At 43.3% G+C, this 22245-nt stretch overlaps 1 protein-coding gene across 2 annotated transcripts in view; it reads left to right on the top strand.

The window, feature by feature from the left end:
* CLUAP1 (clusterin associated protein 1) overlaps positions 1-22245 on the top strand; it is a 42536-nt gene that overhangs the window by 16389 nt on the left and 3902 nt on the right. For both annotated transcript variants that reach the window (XM_039349891.1, XM_039349890.1), the window contains exons 6-11: positions 1047-1130; positions 1819-1952; positions 2474-2615; positions 11257-11329; positions 19642-19749; positions 20225-20280. In XM_039349891.1, the coding sequence (XP_039205825.1) occupies positions 1047-1130; positions 1819-1952; positions 2474-2615; positions 11257-11329; positions 19642-19749; positions 20225-20280 (597 nt within the window). The remainder of the gene's footprint in view (positions 1-1046; positions 1131-1818; positions 1953-2473; positions 2616-11256; positions 11330-19641; positions 19750-20224; positions 20281-22245) is intronic.

Here is a 22245-nt window from a genome sequence, read left to right as displayed (position 1 = left end):
GCACAACATCAAAAAGGAAATTTAGTTGCCCGCTCTCAAAGTGAAACACATACATGACACACACCTAAACATACTATGAACAGCATATGTATAGACCCACATCCCTACATATACGTAGCAAATAAATATTAAATACTGTCCATCTTGAATATGTAACGGAAGGAGGAAGCTTGAGAGTTCACAAGGTTAATGCTGTATGGAATGAAACTCTGGCTGAATCTGGATGTTCTGCTTCGGATACCACGAAGCCCCCTCCCCCCAGAAGGGAACAAGGAAAACAGGCCGTGAAGAGGATGTGTAGTGTCCCAGATAATCTTACGGACCCTGCTCAAGCAATGCTTCTGTGCTATGTCCTGGATGGGAGGGAGGGAGCTGCCAATGATCTTTTCGGCCACTTTCACCACTCTCTGCACTGCCTTCCTGTCTGAAGCAGGGATGCCTCCAAACCAGACTGTGATGCTGTATGACAGGATGCTCTCAATTGTCCCCCTGTAGAAAGTGGTCAGGACAGGGGAAGGAAGATGTGCTTTTCTCATGCGATGCAAGAAATGCAGGCGCTGCTGTGGCCGCGTCACCAGTTTCTCACTGTTGAGCGACCAAGTCAGCCTACCGTTAGCTGCACACCCAAGAATTTGATGCTGGTAACCATCTCCACAGGTGAATCATTAATGCACAGAGAACTGTGGCTGTGCCTGCCTTTTCTGAAATCAACCCTGATCTCTTTGGTTTTTATTGCCCGTATTATTTTAATAAAGCCTCATTTAAATTGATGTTGACGTGCTAGATTTTTAACTGTTAATAAAGAGATTGCCTAAAGAGGCTGGCCAGCCTTAAAGACGTATGATAGCAATTAAAGTGAGTTCTCAGCACTTCACCGTACATTTCCTTCTCTGAAGGATTCCTGCGTTTGGGGATCGATTATCCTCCTCAATCTGGAGTTGCTGCCAAGAAAGGAAAACCATACTTAATGTCTGTAACCGTATTTTTTTCTGGGTTGTGTCCTCGGTTGCTCTTTTGTTTCACTGTCTTTCTTTTTTGCCTCTCAGGAACTGAGAACAGAAGCAATTGGAAGACCCCTCGAGATCAACGAAACCGAAAAAGTGATGCGCGTTGCCATCAAAGATATTTTGGTAAGGACGAGGGGGTTTTCAACTGCTAGTCAGTAAGTTGCTTATTTTTTTCAGTTCAGGTTGTCCTTGACTTACAATACTTCATTGAATGACCGTTCGAAGTTACAACCGCACTGAAAAAAGTGACTTGTGAGCATTTTTCGCACGTACGACTATTGTAGCATCCCTACGGTCATGTGATCAAAATTCTGGCGTTCATATTTATGACGGATGCAGTTGTCCCCGGGGGTCACGTGATCCCCTTGTGTGACCTTTTGACAAACAAAGTCAATGGGAGAAGCCAGAGTCACTTAACAGCGGGTTACTCATTTATCAACTGCAGTGATTCACTTAACAACTGTGGCAAGGAAGGTTATAAAATGGGGCAAAATTCCCTTCACTGTCTCATTTAATGATGGAAATTTTGGGCACCGTTGTTTTCGTAAGCCGAGGACTACCTGTATTTGGACTTTTCAAGATGGTTTCCCTTCTGGAGCTTTTCCATCTTTGTCCTTCCTCTTTCGTCCATCTCACGCCCACCTATCGTAGACTCACAGGTGGTCACTCAGCTCACCTCTGCTGCGTGTGATCATCATCTCCTCCTCCTCCTCCTCCCCCTCCCCCTCCCCCCCCTCCTCCTCCTCCTCCTCCTCCTCCTCCTCCTCCTCCTCCTCCTCCTCCTCCTCCTCCTTCTTCCTTCTTTTTGTAGGAGCAAGTCCAGAAGACCAACGACATGCTGAGCAACGTGGCTTCTGATGAAGCCAGTTTGGAGGCCAAGATCGAAAAGAGGAAATCCGAGCTGGAGAGAAACCACAAGCGGCTGCAAACCCTGCAGAGCGTTCGGTAGGAGCCGCGTTCCTCTCTGTCCTGCTTAAGAGCGTGTGTGTGTCTGTGTGTGTGTGTATGTGTATGTATATATATGTGTGTGTGTGTGTGTATGTATGTACGGGGACACACACACACACACACACACACACACACACACACACACACACAGACATATATAGGAGCTTTCGGCTCCTAGAAGCACGAAGCTGAAAGCACCAGCCTGAAGATGACGAATGAGACTTCGTTGAAACGTCGCCAAGACATTTCCAATTTTATGTGGGAGAAAACCTGAATAACCAAAGACCTACACACACACACACACACACACACACACACACACACATATATATATATATATTTTCTGAGGTTTTCGCGGGTATTTGTATGTAGGTCTTTGGTTATTCAGGTTTTCTCCCGCATAAAATTGGAAGTGTCTTGGCGACGTTTCGACGAAGTCCCATTCGTCATCTTCAGGCTGGTGTTTTCAGCTTCGTGCTTCGAGCAATGTATGAATCCACCTTTTTTATCCTTACCAGCCCTGCCTTTATGGATGAATATGAGAAAATTGAGGAGGAGTTGCAGAAACAATATAGCTACTACGTGGAGAAATTTCGTAACTTGACGTACCTGGAACAGCAGCTGGATGACCAACATCGCATGGAGCAAGAGAGATTTGAGGTGAGCGTTTCTAAATAAATGACTGTACTTGAATTGCTTTAGTCATAATTTCTACCATGTATGTCCCTGAACACCAGTCTGTTGTCTGCTGTTTTATCCTACATGTTGGGGTATATTCAGTGTTGGAGCTTGATTCTCTATATTCTGTAATCCTCAGGATACTGATTTCCATTTTTTCAGAACTGCCCTCTTTTCAAAGAATGGCCAAATTCATAAAAATAAAATTATAAGATAACACCTGGGTGATGAGAGACACGGTGGAATAAATGGAGTTATAGCAGAGCCATTTGTAATTGTGAACACCGTTTTCCCCAGCATTATAGTAAAGTACATTGACCCATGCACTGGATTCTAGTTATATAATTCATCTTTCAAGCTTTTTATTAAAAAAATTACCTACAGACATTTTAAGGAATTACAGAAGTGCTTTGGGATGGGTAAGTTAATTATTTTACCTCTCCAAGCCAATAGCTTACTTTTTTGCAGTGAGAAACATCTTTGGCACATTAAACTTTGCCTAGTTGCATTTAAAAACATCCTAATTTCACAACAATATATTCCTCTATAAACTAAGGGAACTATTCCTTTTAATCTTACACTAGTGTGCCTATGCATTATAGTTTCAGCTTTCCAATTGGGAACTATAGATAGAAAACAAAACACAAGCACTAAATACAGACTTAATATGTTTATATTATACTCTGACATAAACTTAGATGTCCTTAATTCTTATTATAAGTAGTTGGTCTATATTATGTTTGTTTTCTTTTAGTATGCAGCTTTAGTTAAGTTGATGGAACTTACAGATTGTGTTCTTATGGGTTTTTTTCTACATTATTTGTAACTTTTAAGAGTATCAATACATTTATAGAAAAATTTTGCAATTAAAAATTCAGGTTCTTCCTTCAAAGAAGTTAAAGGTTCTTTGGAATCTTCATCCCTGAATGCTTTTAAAATGAGGTTTTAAAGATGGCCAAGGGTTTGAAAAAATAGCTTTTTTTTTTCCTTTTTGCCGTAATAATTGCTTACCTCTTCAGCATATTTGCCAGAAATGTTTACTGCCAAGGGTGGGAAATCATTTATTCCAGCCATTTTTGGAACTGCAACTACAGTCCTTTGTAATCATTGTCTCCTTCATATTAACAAAGAAATTAGAAATTAAATTGCAATCTTTGTAATGGACCTTTGCTGGTATTCTTAGTTCTGAATTGCCTTTTTTTGCCAGTTTAGCAAAAACTTTAGTAAACCTAATGGAAAGAAAATAACATCCTCTGCCCTCTATTTCTTGAGAGGATCAAGATTCTTGGTGATGTGTTTGTTTTCCTGGAGTGTTTTTAAGAAATGGTGCTTTTTTTTCCTCTCCTTGCCTGGGGGAGAAATGAATGTTTATAAGGTGATCTACTTCTAATCTTTAAAACGCTTGGCAAATACAGTGCGTTGTGTTCTTTCTTCTTATGCCGCAGCTGGTGATATTGGATAGATTACATTTTTAATTGGAAAGAGAGACCCAAAGATTGAGCAAATATTTTGTCATCCAGCTGAGACCCTCTGGATTACACGCAACCAATTTTGACTCCTGTTTATGATGGTTGCTGTGTCCCAGGATTACGTGATCCCCCTTGGCAATTTTCTGTAAAGCAGAGTCAATGTGGGAAGCCAGATCCACTTAACAACGGGGTTACTAACTTCACAACCATGGTCACTCACTTACCTTTCTTGTAAAAATAGGGCAAAATTCACTTAACAGATGTTTCACTGAGCAACATAAATTTTGGGCCCAATTGTGGCCGTAACTCGGGGACTACCTGTAATTGCTAAGAAGGTATTTCTCAGAGTCTTGGGATATGACATTAACAGATGCTCCATAATGTGGCATTGAAGGCTCTAATCATGCTTAGCTCCATCCAGTCGTCCCGACTCTCCCCCGAATTAAGGGATTAGTGGGTTGTAAAAAGGGAGTTACTAACATTGAATGCTCCGTGTTAGAACCCAGTGGGAAACAATGCACATAAAATAAGATCTTCCAATCCCAGTATTCACAATTCTCTCTCCCACCCTAACTCCTCGTCGGCCTGTCCCAGATGCACAGATGTCCCTTCTGATATGCACCAAGATAACTGTGACATCCTAAGCTAGTAAGATTTCTTTTAGCTGGCTCTCAGCAGCCCCAGCTGTTCAACTAAGTCCTCTGTCAGAATTAATTTGCCTGACAAACTTTCTCAAGCATTGCAAAATGTTCCCGGGTTTTTATCCCACGGACTCATCAGCGTATTCATATAAAGCCTGTGCATTCAACCAGCTCACCCAAGTAAACTAACGCCATAGAACTTTTTAACCGCATCGGGAGAATAGCAAACGAGCTTTGATTGAATCATTACAATTCATGCTTTCGCCAGCTCCAGGGAGAAAAGTAAGCAAATAAATAGGAGACCTGTTGAAGTAATTTCAGATACAATGGAAAACACACTCGATTTAATTGGAGATGTCCCTGATTGAAAAGCTTTGCAAAGAGCGGGCCATTGAAAAGAAGTACTCATTATGAGAAACGTACACTGGTAAACACATTGTAGTCCCTTAGTGATTCTTTTTAAAAAAGCAAAACAAAAAACAAACAAGCGACAGCAGTGTGGTTTTCTGATCTCAGTTACCAGCATTTACCTCTAGTTCCCATCCCTGTTGACCTTCTCTCCCAGACATAATTTTAAATTTAAAGCTCTTTGTGTCTGAGGATACATTCTGTTCAAGCAAAATAAATAAATAAATAAACTTTTGTGAGTTGGAATTTGGCATTTCCAACTTCTTCCCTGGATTCTGTGCTTGTCGCTCTTCAATTGCTGCATAAGATTTAGGTTTCTTGCTCTAGCATGTTAAATATGGAAGGATTGCAAAAACTAGAGGCCCTTCTGGATTGAGCTGTGAGGATACGAAGAGTATCTCTTGGGTCGTTGAGTGTGTAAGGGAAGGGAAGCCTATAAGGAGTTGCAAAGAAGCAAGAAGTATCAGCTCCTCTGGCTCTCCTTCTCTTTGACTATTTTGGTGAAAGTGCTAAGGATGTTTTAAGGACATGTTTTAAGCAGGAGACCCTATACCAGGGGTAGGCAACCTTGGCTCTTTTATGACTCGTGGACTTCAACTCCCAGAATTCCTGAGCCAGCCATGCTGAGGAGAAAGGGAGAGGTTTCCATGCTTAGCCATGCTGGCTCAGGAATTCTGGGAGATGAAGTCCACGAGTCATAAAAGAGCCAAGATTGCCTACCCCTGCCCTATATCATTCTAGACAAGTGACTGTCCCATGTCTTCTTTAAAACCTTCAGTGATGGAGCACTTGAAGACAGGCTGTTCCACTGGTTAATTGTTTTCACTGTTAGGAAGTTTCTCCTTAGTTCTAGGTTGCTTCTCTTCTGGACTAGATTCTATCCATGGTTCCTTGTCTTGCCTTCTGGGGCTTTGGAAAATAGGTTGATCCCCTCATCTCTTTGGAACCCCTCATATACTGGAACATTGCCATCATGTCACCCCTACTCCTTCTTTTCTCTAGACTAGCCATACCCAAATCCTGCAACCGTTCATCGTATGTTTTAATCTCCAGGTCTTTCATGTTTAATTAAATGTTCTTCATTTAATTCCTGAGCCATCCATGCTGAGGGGAAAAGGAGAGGTTTCCAAGCTGAGCCATGCTGGCTCAGAAATTCTGGGAGTTGAAATCCACCAGTCATAAAAGAGCCAAGGTTCCCCACCTCTGCGCCTAGATCAGGGGTCTTCAAACTTGGCAACTTTAAGACGTGTGGACTTCAACTCCCAGAATTCCTCAGCCAGCCAGGTGAGGGAATAGAAGGGGAGCTAAGCTGGCAGGAACACCCTAGAATCAGGGGTGGGGAAACCTTGGCTCTTTTATGACTCGTGGACTTCAACTCCCAGAATTCCTGAGCCAGCCACGCTGAGGGGAAAGGGAGAGGTTTCCATGCTTAGCCATGCTGGCTCAGGAATTCTGGGAGTTGAAGTCCACGAGTCATAAAAGAGCCAAGGTTGCCTACCCCTGGCCTAGGGCATACAGAAGAAGTTCAAATATTTGGGGTTCCCTCAGCAAAGAAGCCCTACAGACTGGGAAACCATGCGTTCTAGTTCCACTTTAGGTCCAAGGGTGACCTTGGGGCAGCCCCTCGCGTTCAGGAAGAAGAAGGCAATGGCGAACCTTCACGAAATCTAGCCAAGAAAACTGCAGGGACTTGTCCAGGCTGTTGCCAGGAGTCAACCAAGGCCCAGAGGCACACCCAGACGCCAAACCAAAGGAAGGAGAACCACTCAGCACTGCTGCCATGGCTCGTAACATTGATTCTCAAGTTAACTTTAGTTGTATCAAGTCGGGTGCTAAGGAGAAGGCCAATTTTTTTGTAGAGCAGAAGGAACCCACGAGAGCTACGGCTTGTGTAAATTGGAAGAACCGAACAAGGCAATGCGGCTTTTGGGATGAATCCAACAGTGACTCAAAGGGATCAAGAGACCACAAGGCAGACTCTGGACCAAAGTCATGAAGGCAGCTTCATCCTATGGGATAAATCAGATTGTGCATTGCCCGTGTTGATCATTAACTGGTGTTTTCATTTGTTTATTCTGCAGCCGGCTTTGTTCTCGGCTTTTTAACCCTCTTTGGGAGATAGCTATTCAAACTCAAGTATAATTCAACTTCCAGAATCTGCGTTCTCCTTTTATACTTTTCTGTAAGATGATTTATTACCTCGGCGCTTCCAGGAGTTTTTCCCTCCCCTCCTCAGCTTAAACACTGAAGAGATAAGTTCTAGGGTATTAAACAGGCTATTAATTAGTCCATGATCAATAGAAAGAAATGAATGCTTTCACCGGTGCATTGCTAAAGTTGCGTCTGCTTTATCATAGGCTGGAAGCCTCCTATGGTGCAAATTAAAGCAAGACCAAGACAGAAGGAAAACAGATAATATAATTTATACCAGAAACAACCTGGGTGGTTCTCTTCCCTCCCCTGCTTCCCCCCCCCCCCCAATAACTGGATCAGCTCTGCCCAGATCTTGAAGTTTGGCTTGTTAATTCTAGAAGCACTGAAGAACATTAAGTTGGAATTGGAACATGGTTGTGCTGACAGATTTCAGGATAGTTGTCTCCCCATAGGGGAAAATGGAGTTCCAGAAGCAAATGCCTGTGATGTGTGGAGCAGAGAACACACCGTTCCACTCTGCTTTTGTGCATCACGTTTTGTTTATTTGCATATCGTCGCTAGGCCATCACAGATGAAAAGCTTGAACAATGGGAACTATAGATCTGTTTTTCTTTAAATTACAGCTTAACGTGAGTGCAATTGAGTCAAACATCCCCATTTATGTCAGTCACATTTTATATCGTCAACCTGTCTGGCAAAACACAGCCTCCTGTAGACATTTTGCTAACCTCTGTAAAACAGAGGAACAATTGCAACCTTCACATTCTGAATCTCCCTGCTCCAAAAATTCCTTGAATTTTCTCTGTAACTTCGATTCCGACAGCTAGAAAACGTGGCACTTTACAGCCAGGTAAGTTTCTTGCTTGCAGAAAAGATAAATTGTATTCTCAATTAAGTCTCCCATGTCTCAGTCTAAGAGCTGACTTAGGTATTATACAGAGGCTAATAGATGTTCAATGCCCATCTGTTTCAAACTGTAAACATGCTGCAAGAGTGGATTTAATCAGTGATCAAAAATGAACAGGAGAAACCAGAGGCACAAATCGATGAAAAGTTTGTTTTGCAAGCAAGAGAGGAATTTTATTTTTAGTGATCTTCTACTCCAGGAGACTTGTGAGACACCGAGTGAGGAGTGGTCTTGTCTAATGAGGAGAAGGGTTAAGGGGTGACCTGACAGCTGCTTTCTGATACTTGAGGGGCTGTCTCAGATAAGAGGGGCCCGATCTATTCTCCAAAGCACCTGAGGCCAGGATAAGAAGCAGCGGGGAGAAGATCATTAAAGAGAGATACAACTTAGAATTAAGTAGACATTTCCTCACAGTGAGAACGACTGGAGTGGTGGGTGCCATAGTCCATAGGAAAACACGATGCAAACAGAAGAGAAGTCACAAGCAAGACGAACAGACCAGGATTCCAAGAAGCACTTTGCAAACGTTTGCCTTCAGCAACCAGCACCGCCCACACCTCCTCTTTTTATACAGCAGTCCCAAGGTGTTGCCTCTCATTGCCTTCTCCTTTTACTCTGGAGTTGCCATATTGACTGCTGCTGATTTACTCTCACTAATTGATGACGTGTGCAAGCATCAATTAGCAAGTCCATCAGGTGTGAGTCTTCCGAGTCTGACTCAGTCTCCTCACACAGCTGAGCTTCATCAGGAACACGACTGGAGGGCCCAGGCTCTGCATCAAACTGTGAGTCCTGTAATTCCTCCGAGCCTCCCTCTGCCCCTGATGGTCCTTCAAATGCCTCCTCCACCTCCTCCTCAGATTCTTCAGACTCAGCTGTTGGGAGCACAGGCTGGCACGGAATCACAACACCTCCCAGCCCTACAATTCTATGTCTACCTGGGTTAGAACTCCATTCCTTAGTGTGATGTAGCATATCAAATAGTGCTGACAGTTGTCAGTAACTGGTACATCCAGGATCTTCCTTCTTCTCAGCAATTGCCAACTTTTTTCACTAACTTTTCTGAAGTATCAGAATGACACTTCTGAAACGCCACCTTCCAGATTTTGCTGCCTATCTTTGTGTGTGTGGCTTTCTTTAGGAGTAATACATATTTAATATGAAACTTTAGTTCTTCAGTTCTTTATAATACAGAGCATTATAAAGCTTTTCCAGGGCTCTTTTTTTTTTTTTTTGAAGTTCAGTAATTTAAACATATTCCTTCCCTTTAAATGCTGGCTGTTAGTGGTTGGTTAATCACGAAGGCAAAGGAATTATGACAGTCTAGCCACGGAGATAAAATATTTTCCACATGTATCCCTGAAATAATAAAAATGGCATTTAATTATCTCTCTAGTGTCTGAGGTTTTTTTCCCCCCTGTCTTCTTAGCTTAGCCAACATGCTTTTGTCACTGCATTTGTAAGCTTTTTTTTTTTAATATTCTTTTTTACAGTGTAAGCTGAGACCGCATATCATGTTAATTTCTGGATTTTGTGCTTAATGAGGATTTACAGCTTTGTTTTGTGCCTAGATTTTTACCCAGAAAGTGAGTCGTAGGTTTTCATGAAGCTGTCCTTTAAATCGTTCTAGCTCCCTACAAGTCTCCTTTAATGAAGGACAGAAGCAAACCATGGTTTACATTCTGACTATTGTCCTGCAGTGTTTTGAGACTATAGTCTGAACAGTTAGTCCTTGACTTACAACTGGTCACTTAGCAGCCGTTCAGAGTTCCAAGATCTATCTGGGGGACTACATCACCTCGATTTGAAACCGGATACCGGCGGTCCTCAATTTTAACGACCACAACTTGAGCCCAACATTTCAGCTGTCAAGCAAGGCGGTTGTTAAATGAGTCATGTCCCATTTTGTGACTTTTTTGCCTTCGTTGTGCTGCAATTGTTAAGTGAATCTGGCTTCCCCTGTTGACTTTGCTTGTCAGAAGCTCCCTGGGAAGGTTGCAAATGATAATCCCAGGACACGGCTACCTTCATAAGCACACGTCAATTGCCAGGCATCCACTTTTTTTAAAATAATTTTTTTATTTATTATTTTTCCAATCTCTCCCCCATACATATACCGTGATATTTATCAGATGTTAACATACATTCTTTTTACATTCATATATAAGATACTTTTAATAAAATGAAATAAATACATACACATGACTTTTGGTGTTGCTCGCCCATTTCCCCTTTCACTGTATCCACACTCGTTCTTCTCTACCTTCTTTCTCCCTTTCTTCTCTTCCCTACTTCCCTCTTCTTCCTCTCCTCTTCTCTTTCCTTCACCACTTCTCCCCACTTCTCCTCTTCTCCTCCAACCTTCCTACTTCCTTCTCCCTTCCTTTACTCTTTTCTCTCTCCTCTCCTTTCTTCCCTTTCATCCCTCTTCAGATACAATTCAGGGGTAATGTCTGAACAACTTCTCTCTCCAAATTTCCCTATCTGTATTATATACAATAAGATTAATTTTCTCTTACTTTACTACTTCTATTTATCTAACCTTCTCGGTATATACTTCCATAAATATTGATACAACCTCCAGTTATTCAATACTGTGTCACCTGGGTCTCCCTCTTTTGATTGTGTCACTGTGGGGATCCTGCAACAGCCATTACTGTGAACACTGGTTGTAAATCACTCTTTCAATGCCATTGAAACTTTGACCAGTCATTAAATGAATGGTTGTAATTCGAGGACTACCTGTATGACCATTTGGATGGTCTCTACGCCCCCCTAGTCACGTGACTTCAGTACAGCCATTTGCAGCATCCTGCAGTCACATGACTATATTTTACGACGGTTTTGCCCAACACCAGCATTGCTGGAACTTCGCTGGAACTGCTGATATTTTCAGGGTTTTTTTGTTGTGTTTTTAATTGTGTGGAACTAAGCTGTCTTTCAAAAGCCCTCAGTCTTAACTCTTCTCACATCCCGTCTCTCTCCGAAGCCGAAGGAATTCTCGATCAGTTGGCCGTCCTGATTTTTTTCGATCTTCCCTACAGGAAGCAGAAAACACTCTGCGCCTGATGCAGAATAAGCTGAAGGAGGAAGAGAAACGTCTGCTGAAGAGTGGAAGTAAGTTATTTTTTTTTTTCCCCGTGCACCGGGATAGTTCTGTGGACTTTGTCCAACAATGATCTTAAGTCACTTTTTTTAGTGCTGTTGTAACTTTAAATTGTCACTAAATGAACTGTTATAAGTCAAGGACTACCTGCAACCTTTGTTGCTGTTCGCCTACAGCAGAGGTGGTGAACCTATGGCACGCGTGCCAGAGGCGGCACTCAGAGCCCTCTCTGTGGGCAGGCGCGCCGTCACCCCAGGCCCGCCTCCCCCTACGACCCCCTCCTCACCAGCAACCCCCCCTGGAGGAGAGTCACCCCCAGGCGCGGCCCACGCAGAGCAGCGCAGCCAAGGACATGGCAGCCGGGCAGCGTAGACAAGACTCTGCCCTCACAGCCCATCCCACACAATTGATGCTGTGGGGCGTGAGCAGAGGGTATGGCCGCCATGGCGCTGCTGGGCCGCCTGGGCGATCTGCAGCGGGCCCTGGAGGCAGTGGGTGGCCCTATGGGCGGGCAGGGTGGGGCGGAGGCAGGGCAGTTTTGGGGCACTCAGTCTCTAAAAGGTTCGCCATCACTGGCCTACAGACAGCACATGGCCAGACTAAAACAACTACCATATTTTCCGGCGTATAAAACGACTCGGCGTATAAGATGACTCCCGACTTCGGAGAAGATTTGCATGGTTTAGAAAGTCGTCTTATACGCCGGAAAATACGGTATCTTCCTCAGAGGCAGTCTGTGAACTGCTAGAGGATCTATCCGTCTTTGCCCTCTTTCTGCGTCCCAGATCATCCAAGCTTCGCTGCCTCTTTGCTCTCTGCAAAGCAGCCCCTCCCACCTGGGAATCCAGACTACATTCCACCACATCTGAGAGCAGATCCCTCAGTCTATACCCCCACCCTTGCCTCAGCTAGGAGAAAGACAAATTAAGCACGTAGACCTAACATTTCTCACCTTCTCTCATATTGGTCTCTCCTAAATGACATAGTGTTGGCTTTTAAAGTTCTCTCTGAGCTTTTCTCAAAGCTTTTGAGGGCCACAGGACACCCTCGGATTTCTGAGGACGCATTTGGCTTTTAATCAAATATACTGAGGTTGAAAACTTCAGCTTGCAGAAGATAGGTCTTGGCAGGGAAATGTATAGCCATTGCTGGATCTAGTCAGGATTGAAATTGATTTCATTTAGTAATAGTAGTAAAGTTGGAAGGGACCTTGGAGGTCATCGAGTCCAACCCCTTGCTCAGGCAGGAAACCCTACACCATTTCAGACAAATGGCCATCCAGTCTCTTCTTAAAAACTTCCAGTGTTGGAGCACTCAACCGCTTCTGGAGGCAGGTTGTTCCACTGGTTAATTCTTCTAACTGTCAGGAAGTTTCTCCTTAGTTCCAGGTTGCTCCTCTCCTTGATTAGTTTCCATCCGTTGGTTGCTTCTTGTCCTGCCTTCAGGCGCTTTGGAGAATAGCTTGACTCCCTCTTCTTTGGGGCAGCCCCTGAGATACTGGAAGGCTGCTATCATGTCCCCCCTCGTCCTTCTCTTCGATAAACTAGACATACCCAATTCTAGCAACCGTTCCTTATATGCTTTAGCCTCCAGTCCCCTGATCATCTTTGTTGCTCTTCTCTGCACTCTTTCTAGAGTCTCAACATCTTCTTTACATCGTGGTGACCAAAACTGGACTCAGTATTCCAAGTGTGGCCTTACCAAGGCATTGAAGAGTGGCATTAATACTTCATTCATTTACTCAGGTTTTTCATTTGATTTATTTCCTGCAAGGGACAGCTTAACAATCTGGAATGAAAATAATCTTCTTTCTTCTTTGTCGCCCCTTGATCAGATCTCTCTGTTAGAACATATCCCTTCGAGGGGGATCTCATTAAGCTGGACATTGAAATAGATAACAACATAAATTATTAACGTAATAACATTTGACTGGAAAAAATCAGTAATAGATTGGGATAATTTATTGGGGAGCTTCTGCCAGCCGTTTTGAGTCATCTTAAATAAGACGTCAGCAAAGACCCTGCCGATTAATCACCTGGGCAATTTTAATATTGCCAAACAGAGTTAATTTGAACTGAACAGAAAGTCCCTAGGGGGATCAATTAAGGAAATTTAGCCGTATGTTATCATGCTTGTTGATTTTTCCATTGGCTTGTGGCTTTCCTCCGTTCAACATCTTTTTTCCGCGATGCAGAAACTAACGTTTGTACGCTGATAGTATCAAGATCGCCCAAACTGGTAGTACTGCTTTATACTGCGCTGGTGAGATGACACTGGGTCCAGGTTTGGTCACCACAGTAAAGATGTTGAGACTCTGGAAAGAGTGCAGAGAAGAGCAACAAAGATGATCAGAGGACTGGAGGATAAAACATACGATGAATGGTTGGGGAAATTGGGTATGTCTAATGAAGAGAAGGACTGGGGATGACGTGATAGCTGTCTTCCAATATTTGAGGGGCTGTCAGAGGGAAGAGGGGGTCAACCTATTCTCCAAAGCCCTTGAGGGCAGAACAGGAAGCAACCAGTGGAAGCTTATCAAGGAGAGATCCAATGTAGAATTAAGGAGAAATTTCCTGACCGTGAGAAGAATTAATCAGTGGAACAGCCTGCCTCCAGAAGTTGTGGGTGCTTCAATACTGGAGATTTTGAAGAAGAGACTGGCGACCCATTTGTCCAGAATGATATAGGGTCTCCTGGAGGTTTGACTAGAAGACCTCCAAAGGTCTTCTGTTGGAAATTCTCTATTCTATTCTGTAAATTACAGAACAAATGACTGGCCGCACACTGGAGTGTTGGATCTAAACGGACAACTGTGCTGTACAAGGAAATCTAGAGGACCTTCTCTCTTTCAAGATTCACTTTAAATAGCAAAATCCTGCTAATGTTGTCAGGAAAGCTGGAGACGGTAGCTCCGTGCATACCCCGAGGGGCAACAGATTTTAGAGGAATTTGATATCATTTAATCAGGGGTATCCAATCTTGGCTACTTTAAGGCTTGTAGACTCCCACTCCCGGAAGTCCGCACTCAGCCAGTTGAAGCCCACAAGTCTTAAAGTTGCCAAAATTGGGCCCTCCTAATAGAGGTGAAATATTCCTTTTTCAGATTTCAACCTGTTGCAGACACCCAGACAATTGAAAAAAGAAATACTCCCTCTATATCGGGGTGTCCAACTGTGGCAAGTGATACACTGCAGATAATGCAAATATCTACTAAGTGAAGCTTCTTAATGTCTTAAACCCGTGGTGGCGAACCTATCGCACGGGTGCCAGAGGCGGCACTCAGAGCCCTCTCTGTGGGCACGTGCGCCGTCGCCCCAGTCCTAGGCCTTCAGCTGGGCTTTATAAAACCTTTTCGCTTTAGGCCTCCGCCGCCGTGTGCAAAAAAAAAAAAAAGGTTCAATCAATCAATCAATTTCAACTCGCGGGGAAAAAAAAGATCTTGCCAAGTTGATTGATTGAACTTTTTAGTCCCACCCAGTCTGCCATTACCACCGCAGCCACGTCCACCCAGTGGGCCACGCCCACCCAACTGGTCACACCCACCCAATGGGCCACACCAGCACCCGACGATACATAAGTGGGTTTGGGGTTACAGTTTGGGCACTCGGTCTCTAAAAGGTTCGACATCACTATCTTAAACTAAAGGTTTAAGCAAATATCCTTGAATTTGTGGGCGAATTAATGCCTTCCTTCTTTGGAGCTGTTATCCTTCTTTTCTTTAATATTTCTTTCACCGCGGCTATTTTAGGTGGGCGAAGAGACTGTCTGTTTGGCTTAGTTACCTTTCTGCTGAAAAAGGCGTCGTTCTGTGAAATCTTTTTTTTTTTTTTATTAAAAAGTTTTATAAATTTTACAGAAAATAAAAGACAATACAAAAACAAAAAACAACATATACAAATAAAAAACAAACATTACCCAACAAAACCCCCCTTCCCCCACCCCTACCCAAACCCCCCCTTCCCCCCCCCCAGGGCCTCCCAGAGCAGAATATAGGCTTAATTTAAAAAAAGTTAAAAAAATTTATATTTGTAAAAAAAGAGAATATAAAATAGAAAAAATATATAGAGAGAGAGTTAAAAATTATGAAAAAACTATATAGTATTTTTATATCAAATTTAAATTGTATGAATTTTATCCATTTATCCCAAACAGCAAGAAATTTCTCTTGCGTTTGTCCCTTTAAGAAAGCCGAAATCTTTGCCATTTCCGCCAAATGAGACACTTTAAGAAACCATTCCTGCAATGTAGGCAAAGATTCCTTCTTCCAATATTGTCCTACTAACAGCCTCGCAGCTGTAATCAAATTTAACATCAATATAACCTCCTTTGTATCACAATCAATAACTATACCTAACAAAAATAATTGTGGAGTAAATTTTACCCTCCTTTTAAAAATTCTCTGGATATTCCACCATATCTTAATGAGTATTGAAAGGCCTAAAAGAGAAAAGACGGATGGGGGGGGGGACACATTCAGAGATCTTGCATTTTAAGAACGTTTGGCGGGTTTCATCCCCATCACCTTAGACTAGCAGTCAAAAATGAGCATTTGCCTAAGGCCACAAAATAAGAGTCTGAGAGAAGTACAAGGAAATCAGTCCCTGTCAAGTGCTGGATATGGAATTTTTCCCCAGTGCAATCTTTATCTCAGTTCCCACACAGCGCGTCCTTATCACAGACATCCAGACGGGTTGTTTTATTTGTTAGCACAATGCCATAACAATCCAGGCAAGAGACTGAGTTCCCGAGCCGGCCATTCAAAGGAGTTGTCTCACGGATTTGCTTTGCTAAATAAATATTTGAAGCTCCAGAAAAGAACAGCATCGGAATTACCAGGCCACCCCACCCCCGCACCCTCCGCCCCAAGAAACAGGCAGATTCTTTGGGTAAATGCAAAGGACATTTTGTTCTTTGCTGGAACAGAAACAGAAAAAAAAGCGACCGATCTCCCTGTAGGATTTGCCCGTTGCTGCAGTGGAACCAGAGTTCAAAAAGGCAGGCGTCAAATGCCAGGGAAATCTGGAGATTCAGATTCAGTTGGGTATAAAGATTTATTGCAGGCTTTAGCTCTCTGACCAACTGGTGGTTAAGGGAAATGAGCGGGAGATAAGAGAGTCATTCATGGTGGGCTGGGCTTAGATCTCTTGTGGGCACTTAGGGACTCTGAACTTATGACATGTTTGACCCCCCCCTCCTTCGGGCTCAGCCTGGTCATCTCCTGCAGAAGGACTTATTTTGCACACTGGGGATTAGGTAGGTGCTGTCCTCCTTTCAAAAACGTGCCTTTCCTCTCGACTCTTGCTTATTCTGTCCCAGAGGTCTGTGTGTACATTAAGAGTGTCCCAGAAGCTGTTGTGCATTTGTGACAGCACAAATCAGCAGACTTCTGGAGTATTCTTGATTTATTTTTCTGCGTGAAGCTGTACAGAGGAAGCAGGCAACATGTCTAAATTAGATTGCACTGAGCACTTTATAGCCCCCCAGAAAATCTTACACAGCTGTAGATCATGCCTGATCGTTGGCCACATTGTCCATGCCTGATGGGAACTGGATCGCAGTGGGTCCTTGACCTAGATTCTCTCCAGGATCCTACCATCTAAGATCCTTTCGAGGGGAAATTACAGGGATGGAACCCAGACCCATCTAAGCGTAAAGGATGTGTTGTAAAAATTGTGTGGTGGACTTTCCCATTCTATCCTGTTTTCTCCCAAGAGGCTATGGCCGGACCCAGTAGATGAAAACCACAGGGAAATAATTTCAGCAGAAAGCATGGACTTCCTAACATTAATAACAGTTGTTCAGATTAATTAAGTTCCAGTTAAACTGATTTATTGCCGATGCCTGTATGCAAGAATGTAGTCCACTAATGGTCAGCACTAAATTGGTGCTAGAAAAGCGTTAACAGAATTCAAGAGAAATGGACTTAGAGCATTTGTGGGAACCTGAGGACTCCAGGCTGATTCCTCTCTTGACTCTGCCTCCAGGCTCTGCCTGCTCTTCTCTTATAGATACCATCGTAGCAAAACTTGGATTGATTAGAGATAGACAGCAGTTGCTCTCCAAATTTAACATTCAGCTACTTTCAATTGGTTCCTTTTCTTTCCTCTGTAAATTGAATTTTATTTTACAAATGCATATATTGCAGCCTTAATTAATAGGGCCATTTACTTCCCTAAGTCTAAATCTCTTTTCTTCTGTCTCCACTGTTTTTTTTGTGTCTCCGAAATGGTCTTTCCTCTCTGACCAAGAATAAATGCTTTATTATTTTTATCTTAACACGGGTTGGGTGCTATTGTAACTTCTTTCCTGACTGTAGAGCACTGTTCCTCAAGGCTTGGCTGTCCGCTCATCTCAGAGTTGCCGAAGTTGGAAAAACACACACCCACAAACACACACCAAGACTGTACAGAAGTGAATGCTCTCCTGTGCTCTTATTTGTATCTCAAATAAGACTCGGCTAAATGTTGCTAAATATCAATCATTGTAAAATGCATACAGTATCAATACATTAGAACAGTCGTGATATTGTTCAAAAGCTACTAGTTGGAAGTTCAGTCGTAGGGTCTCCTGCTTGTGCAGGGGGTTGGACTAGAAGACCTCCAAGGTCCCTTCCAGCTCTGATATACGGTTACCATTACTGAATTAGGATTGCAGAAGGACAAGGAGAGGCAGATTTGTTTTAAGGAAAGCCCAAATAAAAGGCAGAGAAGCAGCCAAGATCTTACGAACGAGCAGATCCGTTTACAAACAGAAGTATCATTCCGAAATCAAACATTTTGGCTTGTCTAATTGAAAAGCTGGTGATTAATAACCCTCCTGCTTGTGTAACAGGGGGTGGCCAGTGGTACCTCAGGTTCCCTTAGGATGTTTTGAGAAGGGCAAGTAAATTGATAGCATCACTTATTTGCCAAAGGAGGGAGGAGCAGAAATGGCTGGGGAGATGCTTGGCTGTTCTCCAAGGGGCGTCTTGGCAGGCTAAGCCGAGCCCAAGTGTCAGTGCTGCGATCTGTGTAAATGTGAATCTGTGAGTGAGACTATATAGGTCAGTTGACAGCAAACACATCTGGGGTTTATCAACCTTGACCTTCTGTTTTCCTGACGAATAACCGGCTGGCAGGCAAGACGGCATAGTCTGCGCCAGCCAGCGAATGGCCTGCTGGATGTTGTAAACATAATCAGTGCAAGATAACGCATGAAAAATGCCCAGCATGATATCATTCGGCCTGATGCAGATAGGACAATTTGTCTGATGTGTTATCGGTCGTGTGAGAGAGAGAGAGAAAAAAAAAAAATCAAAAGTACCCAAAAAGGAATACACAGCATTACTCAAAAGGGAAAGCAAATTGAAACTTAATAATGATGATGATGATGATGATGATGATGATGATAAAGTTGGAAGGGACCTTGGAGGTCATCTAGTCCAACCCCCTGCTCAGGCAGGAAACCCTATACCATTTTGGACAAATGGCTGTCCAGTCTCTTCTTAAAAACTTCCAGTGTTGGAGCATTCACCGCTTCTGGAGGCAGGGTGTTCCACTGGTTAATTGTTCTCACTGTCAGGAAGTTTCTCCTTAGTTCTAGGTTGCTTCTCTCCTTGATTAGTTTCCACCCGTTGCTTCTTGTCCTGCCTTCAGGTGCTTTGGAGAACAGCTTGACTCCCTCTTCTTTGGGGCAGCCCCTGAGATATTGGAATTCCAGGTTGCTTCTCTCCTTGATGAGTTTCTATCTGTTGTTTCTTGTTCTGCCTTCAGGTGCTTTGGAGAATAGCTTGACTCCCTCTTCTTTGGGGCAGCCCCTGAGATATTGGAAGACTGCTATCATGTCCCCCCTCATCCTTCTCTTCATTAGACTAGACATACCCAATTCCAGCAGCCGTTCCTTATATGCTTTAATCGCTTTTAGCCTCCTTCGTAGAAACAAATTGGTCCATTGATGCTAACTGGGGTGGCTATTCTGAATCTTTTGCATTGTATGCAATCTTCTAGTTCACCTTTTTTGCAATCTGAAGTCACCTCAATCATAATTGCCCCAAAGCAGTGGCTTTCTTTTCCTGCTCTTTTGAGGCCAAGAAGACACCAAAATTGCTGTTGGCTTTGAAATAGGCTGTTTGTTTGTTTTTAATGCTTTCCGATTGTTGCTCAGCTCATCTAGCTGAGAGCACTTTTCCCCTGAAAGCGTTGGCTTTGTTCACACCTACCCCATGTTCCCTGTCATTGCCTCTTTGGTTCTTTCAAAGGGTACATAGATGCTGGGGAGACCAGGTGATCACCTCATCTTGCCTCTCGAGCAGTTAATAACTTGAAGGGTTCTTGTTTTTATTCAGGTCATGATGACTCAGACATGGAGATTCACGAGGATGAGGGGTCGGATAGCGACATGGACGACCGGCAGCTGATCAAGCAACACACAGCCATGGAGATGCTCATGCAAGGTGGGTCAAGCTGCCCCGTCCTCCCAAACGTGCTTTCAAGACACGGCTAGCTCGCTGTCAAATAGTGCAGCCTGTACTCGTGACCGTGCAAATGAGAAAAATGTTTTTTAAGAGATAAAGCAATGTCAGGTTGTACCAGCGTAAATAAAGATTCCTCGGGTTAAAATTCTAAAGATTGCCTTTAGATTCTAACTGGGAAAGCTTTTGTAAGTAGACGGCCAACAGTCTTAGACCAAGTCAGTTTCCTTTACCTTAAGCCCATCTTACCTAATTCAACCAGGAAAAGGTGCTCCGTGGAGGGGTTTGAAACCCCACCAAAAAGGTGTGCCCATTCTGACAGGTGTGAACATTTTTACTTTTGATAGCTCTGCCGACAGTGGAAACATCCATGAACCGTGAGCTTATTTATTGATAGTTCTGCCAGAGCTTGGCTTACATTTTTGTTACATTTTCTGACAAATACTGTGTGTTTTAGGGCGGCCCAGCAAAAGGATTGTTGGAACTATGCAAGGGGGAGACACAGAGGATGAGGTAAGTGACTGTGGCTGAAGTCCCGTGGTATTTTTAAACGTGTTCACCTGCACCTTTTTGCACATTAAAAGAAAAAGTTATTTTAATAAGGGTTTTTTTTTTCCTGCTGGAAAGCAGGAAGGTTTAGCTCCTTTCCCGCCACTGAACTTTTGTTATTTGTTTATGATTAAGCCCAAATCCATTTCCTCGACATTTAGTTACACTGGGTTTAAAATAACAAATCATTTAATGAACTTTGAATGTCGGATTTTAAGTATCCCTGCCTCTTATTTAAATTTTATATCCTGTTTTTATGTTTTACTGTTTTATTTGTACACCCACAGAGTCCCTCTGTAAGGCAGATGGGTGGTTTCTAAATTTGATTAATTCATTAATTAGGCAAGGTTGGACCTTCTTCTTTAAATCAGAGGTGAGGGATAAGCTAGGATTGTCAATAATCTAAAGGTAGTATGTTCCACTATGAACATGATTTCTTTAGCTTATGCTTGTCTCTGAATGTGTTTTTCATATGAATAGTGCAGGTAGTCCTTGACCTTGTTTAATGACCGTTCAAAGTTACAATGGCATTGAAAAAGGTAACTTAGGGCCATTTTTCATAATTATGACCTTTACAACAGTCCCATGGTCACGTGATCAAAATCTAGATCAGTGGTTCTCAACCTGTGGGTCGGGACCCCATTTGGGGTCGAACGACCATTTCATGGGGGTCGCCAAACAAGGCTGTCCGCCATTTTTCCCCCCTTTTCTTTGGCCATGCCCCTGACACCCGGTGATGTATAAGTGGTTGGGGGTCACCACAACATGGGGAACTGTATTATGGGGTCGCGGCATTAGAAAGGTTGAGAACCACTGACTTAGGGTTAGGGTTAGGTCACCATGAACACATAGAGCAAAATGGACCTCGCCAACAAATTGGGAGTGCTTGGATATGGTTAGGAGGGCACTGACTTTTCTAGGCTGCCCTATCTATGTTTCCTGGTAAAATACATGGGAAAATCCCATTGGAGGAAAATTCCACTTAGGGTTAGGGTTAGGTCACCATGAACTCAGAGAGGAAAATGGACATTGCCAACAAATTGGGAGTGCTTGGGTATGGTTAGGAGGGCACTGACCTTTCTAGGCTGCCCTATGTTTCCTGGTAAAATACATGGGAAAACGCCATTGGAGGAAAATTCCACTTAGGGTTAGGTCACCATGAACACATAGAGCAAAATGGACCTCGCCAACAAATTGGGAGTGCTTGGATATGGTTAGGAGGGCACTGACTTTTCGAGGCTGACCTATCTATGTTTCCTGGTAAAATACATGGGAAAACCCCATTGGAGGAAAATTCCACTTAGGGTTAGGGTTAGGTCACCATGAACACATAGAGCAAAATGGACCTCGCCAACAAATTGGGAGTGCTTGGATATGGTTAGGAGGGCACTGACTTTTCTAGGCTGACCTATTATGTTTCCTGGTAAAATACATGGGAAAACCCCATTGGAGGAAAATTCCACTTAGGACAGTGGTTCTCAACCTGTGGGTCGGACCCCATTTGGGGTCGAACGACCATTTCATGGGGGTCGCCAAACAAGGCTGTCCGCCATTTTTCCCCCTTTTCTTTGGCCACGCCCCTGGCACCCGGTGATGTATAAGTGGTTGGGGGTCACCACAACATGGGGAACTGTATTATGGGGTCGCGGCATTAGAAAGGTTGAGAACCACTGATCTAGATGCTTGGCACATGGTTCATATTTATGACAGTTGCCATGTCCTGGGGTCACGTGATCCCCTTTTGCAACCTTCTGACAAGCAAAGTCAGTGGGGAAGCCAGATTCATTTAACAACTGGGTTACGAACTTAACAACTGCAGTGATTGACTGAACAATTGGGACAAAAAAATGTTGTAAAATAGGGCAAAACTCACTGGAAAATAGTAATAACAACAACTACTACCTACAAATAGAAATAGAAAGACTGTGG

Source organism: Crotalus tigris, unplaced genomic scaffold (genome assembly GCF_016545835.1).
Source record: "Crotalus tigris isolate CLP2741 ecotype Arizona unplaced genomic scaffold, ASM1654583v1 scf7180000018301.7375997, whole genome shotgun sequence".
In the NCBI taxonomy this organism is placed as follows: Eukaryota; Metazoa; Chordata; class Lepidosauria; order Squamata; family Viperidae; genus Crotalus; species Crotalus tigris.
The sequence above is the reverse complement of the archived record's forward strand: the minus strand, read 5'-3'. Positions and strand labels throughout refer to the sequence as shown.